This window comes from Aulostomus chinensis, chromosome 14 (assembly GCF_037954235.1).
Source record: "Aulostomus chinensis isolate RoL2024-O1b breed Wild chromosome 14, RoL_Achi_v1.0, whole genome shotgun sequence".
Taxonomy (NCBI): domain Eukaryota; kingdom Metazoa; phylum Chordata; class Actinopteri; order Syngnathiformes; family Aulostomidae; genus Aulostomus; species Aulostomus chinensis.
Window position 1 is genome coordinate 897,773 of NC_141333.1, and position 10,000 is coordinate 907,772.

A 10,000-nucleotide genomic window follows, 5' to 3' on the forward strand; every position below is an offset into this window, starting at 1 on the left:
ACTTAGTAAACTTCTTGTAAACAACACAGTCTCGTGTTTGGGGTTTGAGCATTCATGGTGGTTAAAGCTGCAGGTCAGTGAATGGCGTCACTTCTTGATCAACACTCGTTTATTTCAGGCACCAACACAACGCCAGCGTGCCACAGCTGCACAGATGTAGCAACGCTGCCACCGTGATACCGAGACGTGAAGTTGCAGCAGTAACTGCTGCTCGCTTGCTGCACTACGCTCGCTGAGGAACGCCGCCGCAGCAACGTCCGGCTCTCCTGCTGAAGGAGACACCTTCCAGAGAGTCTGACTGGATTAGCAGTGATGCAGGAGCAGTGGAGCGATGGAGGCTGAAGCCATGTTTGACGGCTCTGATGGCTTTGTTGGACCTTACTGATCGCTGATCAATTCTTCTCCCATCACTCCCTGACATCTGAATCAGATGTTGATTGTATCTTGAGGAGCTTTTAACCAATCAAACCACCAGAATGTCAACGAGTCACCAGGAAGGTCAACAGGATGTTACACTAGTCTACATGTTGACATCGATCATCATCTTGTTGATGGTGTGTGTGTGTGTGCGTGTGTGTGTGTGGTGGGTGAGGAGTGTGTATAAGCGTGTGAGTGGCACGTTAAATCAAGATGGAGTCTGGTGGACGGCTGCTCAGCGTGAACTTGCTCAGAAACCAAGCTTCAAATCTCTTTAAGAGCTCAGGAGGACGCAGGGAAGTGGGTCAGAGGCAGGTGCGCACACACACACACACACGTGCACACACACGTGCACACACACACACACAGGTGCTCGCCTTAAGAGTCATATAAGGTGACAGGGAGATGTATATCTGATGGCAGTGGCGGCTCTGTAGGCTGACTCGCGGGCTCGTTACCTCACCGTCACACTGACATCCTCCAATTGTTCCTTTTGACCAATCGTAATGGTTCAAATGATCTGTCTGAGGGGGTGGAGCCTAAATATTAGACATTTAAGCTTTAAAACATATTCGAGAAACACCCGATGAACATGTAACTGAAGCAGATTTAAAGTTCCAGCGCAGCATGTGAGAGCTCAAACGTGTTCTGACTGACGGAGGCTGGAAGGCCAGCAGGCAGGGCGCTGACGCTCATCAGCTCACCTCCAGTCCATCTGAACCAAAGCCAGCAGAAAACAAGGGTTTTAAAAGTTGTGTGCTTGTCCAGACGACACCTGTGACAAATACTTTGTACAAATCGCCATCACGATGTCATCATTCAACAATATCTTGATCCGTTTGTTACAATTAAATCTCATCAATCCCTGTTGGAAGCATCGCAGTTTTGTTGCTTTTAAAACAAACAGGAAGCAGATTTTTCACAGGTGACACAAATACGCAAATACCAGGATGGACAAACTTCACTCAATTTTAGATTAAAAATGTTTCATCTCTGTAAAGAAGTTTCGCTCTAATTGAACAGAACCAAACTCCATTCAGAAAACGCACAATTAAAAGTAAAATACTTCAAATTCCTTGAATACGCTTCAGGATTGTAGTAGTTCCTCTGGGATTATTCGGACGCGTTTATTCCAATGATATCACAGCAGAAACGCAACAGCACAGCAGAATTAATCTGATGTCAACTGTGAGGTTGAGTGTGCGTTCTCTTCACTGTCTGTTAGTATGCTGCCTCCTCCTTGCGCACTGGCGTACCGAGATCATCGACTGCACAAGTTAAAGTATTACAAGTACTCAATGCAGAAAAATATCAGCTGTTATACGAACTTGTACCATCACCAGATTATTCCCACTGTGCTGTAAGATTTCAGATTTTATAGGTTTTGCAGCTGAAAGCTTAATTTGTAAATTTACTAAATCTGTCAGATAAAATCAGAATATTTCCTCCTGAATGACTGCAGAACCTTGAGTTGTGAAGGTTCTGGGATCTGAAGACAAACAGAGTTTCAGCAGCTCGACGTTGAAGTGAAGACATGAATTAAAAATATCATTTAAAGAACCCAAACACCGTCACAGCTGCCAGGAAGCAAACGCCGCCTCCACGGAGCCACTAACTTAGATGTGAAGCTTTAACGATTCCATCTCTCTGATTGTGTTTAATTGACTTTACTGCTCACATAAATATCCTCTCATCTGCCGTCACCGTTAGCATCTTTATTTCAGGCGGTGACGGAGACGAACTGCGAGAGTCGACCTCCTCCAACCTTTTGTTCCTGCACGCCGCTCCGCCAGCCTCGACCACGCCCCCGCGGCCCGGGTGTGTTTGCCTGTCTGCTAATGAGGGGCTGAGATATTTATCCAAGCGGTAAAGCACTCAGATGATCGGGGTTGTAACCCGCACATGTTGACCTCTGACCTTTCAGCACGTGTTGAGTGTTACTGTGACACTGACACCCACTGCCACAAGCTCATAAATCAGGGAGAGGAAGAAAGGGATGAGGGGGGAGGTGACCTTTGACCCCCAGCTTGCTTCAAATAATCTCGCACGCACCCACACCCACACACACGCACACACACACACACACACACACACACACACACAGCTGTGGGTCATGACAGAAGGTGCATCTAGCAGGTACTTCCTGTTGAATATCAGTGATACTGAAATGAAATACTTGTCATCTTGGTTACACACACACACACATACACACACACACACACACACACGCACACACACACACTGCTGTTATTGATCTAATTACAGCAAAAACTATGAATTATTGGTGTTATCGATTCATCTGTCACTTTTGTAATTATTCAGTTGTTGAGTCCAGGAGTTCACCTGCTGGAGCCGGAAATGACAAATGTGGAATCTTCCAATGTTCACCCCCATATTTGTGAACGACTCCTAAAACAGCAAAAGAGCCAGCGACACACGCGTCCCCACAGAAACAATTGTTTCATTCCAGCGTTGGTCTTTGATGCGTTGTTGGTGTCTCACAGCACCACTGGTTATGGTTCTGGTCCTGACCCACAAGGGGATTTTCCTCTTCTTTAAATTTTCTTCCCCATATTTTGAGATGTGGGCCGTTTTCCCGCTTCTGAACCAGCGGTGCGGATCACTTGGTGCAGATGTCCACTTGGACTGGAGGATGAACTGACAACCAGGCGGTGCTCAAAGGTCACAGACCTTTCGCTCTACTTGTGAAGCGAATTTCACAGGAACTGAACGGTGTCTCTTTCAAAACCAGTAAAAGCATTGGTGAAAGTTCAAACTTTTCTCATGTGAAACTTGAAAATGAATCAAATGATGTCGCTGACAAGGACTTGTGACATAAACACGCAACCGTCATCAGAGATTAAAGATGATCGAGGAACACTCTTCATACGAACCCTAACCGGCATCTTCGCCGCACCGCCACCATCAGATTCAACTCCTCAATTGAAAAATAGAATGTTTTGTTCCAGGCTGGTTTTCCCTTCCTCCGATCCTCTGATCAGGTTGAAGGGCTGACGTCGTTGATCAATCATAGAAAAATGTTTTAAAAAGTCTGGAGCTGATATCTGACTTCAGCAGTTGGAGGTTTTTAAACTCAACAGTCTTCATGAAATGATAAATGGTTGGTAGCACGCTGCGGTTTCTCCAGGCAACACTGCTGGTCCTGAACACCCCCCATGAGCCAGGGGGACCAGGATAAATTTAATTACTGACAGACTCTCCAGTCTTTCACGTGGCTTTTAATCAAGACGGCTGCTCCAGAAAAGCTCCGCTTCTTTAAATAAGAGGCAGGATGAAACCGGATCCTGCTGCGCCCAGACCAGGCAGGAGAGACGGGGGAGACGCCTTCTGGATGTTTTTAAAATAAAACCAACATTTAGCAGAGCAGAACACAAAGCCAGTGTCACCGCTAACGCTCCCTCGCCGTCTCTGTGACCATGACGGGAAACTCTGCTGAAAGACCCTCAACCCAAACAACCCAGCGGCCGCAGCCCCTCCCCTTGACATGAAGGGTGCTCAGTGTGAACACAGCTGATTGCTGCGACCGCAGAGCAAAAACACGCTGGCGAGGAGAATGGTGGCAGTCTTCAGCCTCACAGATGCTTCAGTCTGGTCCAGAGACGTTTGCAGGCGGGAAGACGGCTCTCCATGAGAACGACGTCTCAGCTCCCTCAGCACTTCACGTCTCTCTCACACGTCCTGTCGCTGCTCCAGTCAGACAACCCCAGTTTCTGCTCTGACCTCTTTACTACAATTAGCTCACAGTAATATTTGTACTATGATGTTACAGTATTCTAGTTATGATTCCAGACACTGGCTTGATAAGATGTCACACATCTAAAATTAGCTCCTCTTCAACTGGTGGAACCTAACGAAGTAAAAGCTGCATCATTTCAGCTCGCTGAGATCTACAGATCCAACTTGAAAGGGTTAAACCTGGGAGGCCTGGTACTTGGAATATTTGGGTTCATTTCTAAATACTTTGGATTTTTTCTTTATACACCAAAAAAAACAACCAACAACACACATTCAGATTCGGACACAAACTGATCCGCTGAACATGGAGTGTGACCATGACCTGTCAGGAGATCTGATCCCAGCGCTCCGGGACAAGGCTGCCGCTCCACATAACCCTGACTCGTCTCAACGTTTCAGTGTTTCCTCATTGGAGCTTGGTGTCGTTACAATTCTGCAACACCAGACAGATTTGCATTTATTTGTTTGCATTTTCACTTTTTTGAATTTACATTTGAAATCCTTTTCCTTTTTAATATTTGACGGAGGATCGCTGAGACTGATGTGACCACAAATATGGAGGATGCTCCTTCTGTCAGTCCACATCGCCCTCCTCTGCTGCACAGCTGCCAGACGGAGCTGCTGCTTTATTATCAAGACGCAAACAAGTTGACATGATCTCAGTACCAGGTGAGAACATCTGAAAGGGAACCATCCAGATAATTTTACCCGACTATCTGGAAGCTTCCCTCCTTTTCCAAGAAAACTCCAAAGCTTCAACAAACTTAGAGGACGCTTGTTGCCAAGTAAACTGTCTGCCAAACGTCTCCTCGACATGCCTCAGCCGCCGAGCGCTGCTGCACCCACAAACACTCCAGCCAGCCAAATTATTCTGGAATCAGTCGGAAATCAGAAACGTGCTGAGCAATCACCGCGGAGATAATTAGGTTTTTTTTTTTTTTTTAACCGAGCGTGTGGTGGTTAAAGGTGTGTCAGCGTCACCCAGAAACACACCTCGCGGCCGGCAGCCAGAGTGAGGAAATGTTGGCAGAGCTGCTCGTCTTTCCTCAGACTTCTGCTTCATGAAGCTCTGGCTGCAGCAGATAACGTGTTCCACAGCTTCCAGACGTTCAAACCCGCTGATGAACAAGGAAAAGTTTCATTAACTCGGACAAAAAGAGTTTAAATGTGACACGTGAGAGACTCTGATACTGCTTTGATATATTCACACATTCCTGGAGAGTTCCAAACTCAAACATTCCAGGACGCAGTCATCGGTCCAGAGTGATGCAGGAACATTCCCGGAACCAGGAGGAGACTTGGCAGGGATGAAGAGGAGCGCCATCATTCAGGGAGTGACCGATCACATACACACTCTCTTGGTGATACTGATGGTGAGATCTACAGAACTATTGTTAGTCTTCATTGAGACGATTCAAGTCACAAACGTCTCTGGTGAATTCATCAGAAGCTGCATTTTCCACGTGCTGATCGCCATTTTATTAATTTCTACTGGTTGTTTTAGAACTTCAACTGTGTGACATGACAGGTTTGAAGAATTACTTCCCCTAAAAAGCCTTTCAAGTCCTCACTACCAGGAGTCTTGAGTTCACCCAGATGTTTTCCCTCCTGCATCACTTCTTACTCCAGGATGCAGGAAGAGCCAGACACGTGTGTTTAGCTCGAAGCTAACGGAGGCTGACGGCTAACAACAGCTAAACTGTCCAGAAATGTCTGTTAAACTCTCCAGGTCTCCTTGATCCAGAGGGAGGATCAGGGATCCACTCACATTTTGATTGGCACATCAACACAAGAAAACTGGATGAGTTAAAAGGGTTCAAATGACAACATAACAAACAAGGTCGCACCAACCTGCTCCTGCTCCCAGAGACAAAAATAGATAAACATCATCATCATCATCATCATCCATGAAGAAAACAGCTAGCCAAACACTGACGAACGTCCCCTGAAGTACCACCAAGCGTCAGAACCAGCACCTGAGCTGACGAGTCCAGCTGAACCAACAATCAGGACACGTGTGTGTGAGCACATTCACGTTTCACCACAAACGCCGTCAAGCGACCAAACCTCCTTCTCTCAGAACCAATGACGAGTCATCCTCAACCAGACTAACGTCCTGGCCTGGACCGTGATGTTCTGACCCGTGGTCACTCGTGTGCTGCAGCAGAAAGTGTGTGTTTTTGGGGTGTGAGGTTCAGCAAGCAAGTAGTTGATGTTCAGGTCTTGACCAGCATCATATCATATCTCTCTCACACACACACACACACACACCTACCTGCATGGACGAAGTAGGCCAGGTAGAGATCCAGCTCCTTAACAGAAACTCCAATGTGATGCGGCTGCACACACAGGCTGGGGTTCGAACACTGAGGAGACTTTACCAGACGCTCCCCGTCAGTACTTTCGAGGGGAATCCCTTTGAATAAAATCACCATGACCAGGTCCAGCCGCCACACTTTGTCAGCCTGGCGCAGGCAGTCGATCCTCCTCATCTTGCCCTTCTGGTCAGGGTTGGACAGCACGCAGCAGGGAGGCTTCTTCCCCGTCACTGTCAGCACAAAGTCCTCCCTGAACTCAGGCCGGATGTCCTTACGCAGTTTGGCCAGGAGGCGTGATGCCCACTTCTGCTTGACCTCGGGCTTCTCACTGAGCAGCTCGTCCTTCACGGCGCGCTCCTCCTCCTTGGACATGCGCTTCTCATGCTTCTTGAAGTACTTCCTCTTGCGGGCCTGCAGGTTGAACCATGTGTAGGCGAAGGCCCGGACGTGGGGCAGCAGGGCTTCAATGAAAGGATGGAATTCATCCTGAGGGACAGACAGAGGACAAGCGGTGAGGAGGCGGGCGCTGAACACAAGTGAACAATAAAACTACAAACATCATTGTTAGCGAGTCAGGAAGAAGCTAAGACATCCTGGAGGTGAGATCCTGCCTCAGATCAGACGTGTCGGAAGAACTTAAACAACAATCGAGACTAGGATCGACCAGAGCTGAGTCAGGGGCAGAGACTCGGTCCTAAGAGACAGAGACCAAACGAACCAGACCAGCACACCCAGTGATCAGGCAAACAACACACACGGGGGCCAGCGGTGGGGCATCAGCCTTAGCATGTAGCTTGAATGATGCAAAAACACAAAAGCAAATAAAGTGTGAAAGATGTGAGCGAGATCGTCACATTGGGAGCATTCAGACATTTTGAAGAGGAAATGAGGCAGCAATGCTAGCATTAGCATCTTTGGAGACGTTCCATCATTAGCTACCAAACAAAGTTCACTTTGGACTCCAAGTCACTAACCAGCTGCTATTGTGCGCACTCATCTTTGAAATTAGTGCCGTTTGGGTCGCTGGGTCTGACTCGGTTCAGCTCAGTTCCGCCAGAGCTGCTCGTCTCCTCTTAATAAAGTTCAGTGCAGCAGAGATTCAAAGCTTCTGATATTCAGACCCCCCCCCCCCCCCCCCCCCGTCCTAAGCTGGCTCATCATGTTGCAGTTTAGGGACATTTTTTTCTGGTTTAGGTTGGAAGGGCAAACAAAGTCAGGGAGAGGAGGAGGTTTAGAAATGAGGTAACCAAACAGAAGAAAGGAAGAGGAGGAGGAAAACAAAGATTTCAAAGAAGATGAGAAACAGGAAAATAATTCACTTCCTGTTGTGTTGCATGGCTTCAATGGTTTAATGATGAACCGCCATCTCAGAATGAAAGCTGTGTTGAAGCAGGTCAGAGTTTCTCTGAGGTTGTTTCAGGGGCCGCAGCACCCTCAGTGCCAGTTCAGGTCTAGGCAGGGATGTGGGTCTGTGGCTTCCAATCGACAATGAAGCAAAACCCATCGGCCCGGTTTCTGGTCACGAGCAGCAGCAAAGGTGCTGAGAATAAAGAAGCATTATGTGGCTTTTGGTTGCTGAGAGCACTTCAGTTATCGGAGTGCTTCGACGGCGTTGGAGCATATTTGAGGTGAGCTTCACCTGCTTGCCCGACCGTAGAACCACCACCACATCGGGTCGATCCAGCCAAGAAACGACCACATCAGAAGCAAGCTTCTAGAGGAGTTACAGCAAAATATGTCACCTGTGGCCTCAGTATAATCAGCGCTCTGTCATGAAAATGTGGTTCCAGTCCTTCTGAAGCCCAAGATTATAAATAGTAATTTATGAATAAAATTTAGCAATAATGTCCAGATTTGAAGGACGTTGCACGACATGTGAAACGACATTTGATCAGTGAAAAGGCTCTAAACATACAAATACCTTTGTTCGTCCTTCAGCCTGAACAGGCTTTGTGCTTTAACCAGTGAAAGTTTCCCTTTATTCTTCAGGAAATTAAAACTTGTAGCAACGAGCCGCAGCCTAATGTTCATGACGGAGAACAGAAACCAAGCTTAGCTCCTGCAAATGCTAATTAGCTGCTAGCCTAGCAGAGTAGCAGGGACCACCTTCAGATCCAAGTGAAACCTGTTTCCATCACGACCACGACCTCTTGACCTTCTTCCATGCCGTGAGAGTAGGAATAGGGATCAGAACAAAGGACACGCCCCTTTCATCTACACCCACATAAAGCATTCAATTCCTGAGGAGGCCGGATCTTTAACCACACAGAAAATGGATCAGGAATCAGGCAAAAAAGTACATCAGTATCTGAAGCTTATAATTCCAATCCCGAGCTACGATTCGTCAGCTAGTTGGCAACAGCCTGTTCTGTCTGCCCCGTCAACCTGAGCCTGATGGTAAGTCTGGTTCTGAAGTCCAAACCTGACGAGGGAATGTAGCAGAACCACAGAGCTGTTCTGATCCGATCCAGAACGCAAGGACAAACACCAGCGCAGCAAACAATGACTGCCATGTTGACCAGCAGACGACACACTCAGGAAATGTGCTAAGCACTACTTTCTTTTTACAGACTTTAGGACATTTTTAGCCCTCAGCTTTGTCTTGCAGACAGGAAGTAAAGCCTGATGGCTATTTGTCAGAAGAGCTGCAGCTTGTTTTTCCTCTGAAGATCCTCCAGAATCTGAATTTCAGGGTTTTATGTTCCCGTCTTTTCTCTGTCGGTCAGTTTCAACCATCTTCTCTGAACTTCCACAGTTTTTTTCTTCTGCTGTCAAAGTTGTTTTCAGGTCATTTGTGGCAAAGCGTCGACCAAACCTGTCATTTCAAAGCGAATAAACAGACAAAGACAGAAAAACAACATCGACCACAAACACAGTCAGACGGACAGAAAACATTTTCATGGGACATTTATAAAACCCCTCCGAGGGTTACAGGATAGAGCGGGGGGTCCCCTCAGAGAGGAGGCCCCCTCCCCCTGAGCCACATATTAAAACACACATGACTATTCATAGATCAAAGAGGCCCTCTCCCTCTTGTGCGCACACACACACACACACACACACACACACACACACACACACACACGGGTCTGGCCCATGATGTTCCTCCTCAATGTTCCTAAGTCTTAACGATCTTTTATCTCATTTCTTAGACGCTTGTTGTGTTTCTTTTGGCCGACGCTGCATTCCTTCACAGCAATGAGACGTTGAATAAAGTGACTCAATAAAACAAAGATATTTTTGGAGCGCGGAGAGAAAACAAAACTGTGAGATGATCAATGCTTGTGTCCGCCGCTGAGGCTGAGACGGGCCCAAGAGGTGCAACCAGAGAAGCCGGCGTCACAGCAGCATAACAGCTCGCACCCGTCTGAAGGATCCGTACGAACCACCAGACGGGTCGACCTCACTCTGAACCCTCCGGGTTCTCTCAGCAGCTCCTTGGGTCCTGATGCTACGCAAGAGGCTTAACAGCGAGTGACCAACATTCACGTTCAGGCGCTGTTGTAACC

The 10,000-nt window shown here is 47.4% G+C and overlaps 1 protein-coding gene across 1 annotated transcript in view; it reads right to left on the reverse strand.

Annotated features, from left to right (window-relative positions):
• The window catches only part of nfia (nuclear factor I/A), a 172,231-nt gene that overhangs the window by 108,187 nt on the left and 54,044 nt on the right, over positions 1-10,000 (reverse strand). The window contains exon 2 of the mRNA XM_086224309.1: positions 6,449-6,977. Coding sequence (XP_086080435.1) covers positions 6,449-6,977 — 529 coding nt within the window. The remainder of the gene's footprint in view (positions 1-6,448; positions 6,978-10,000) is intronic.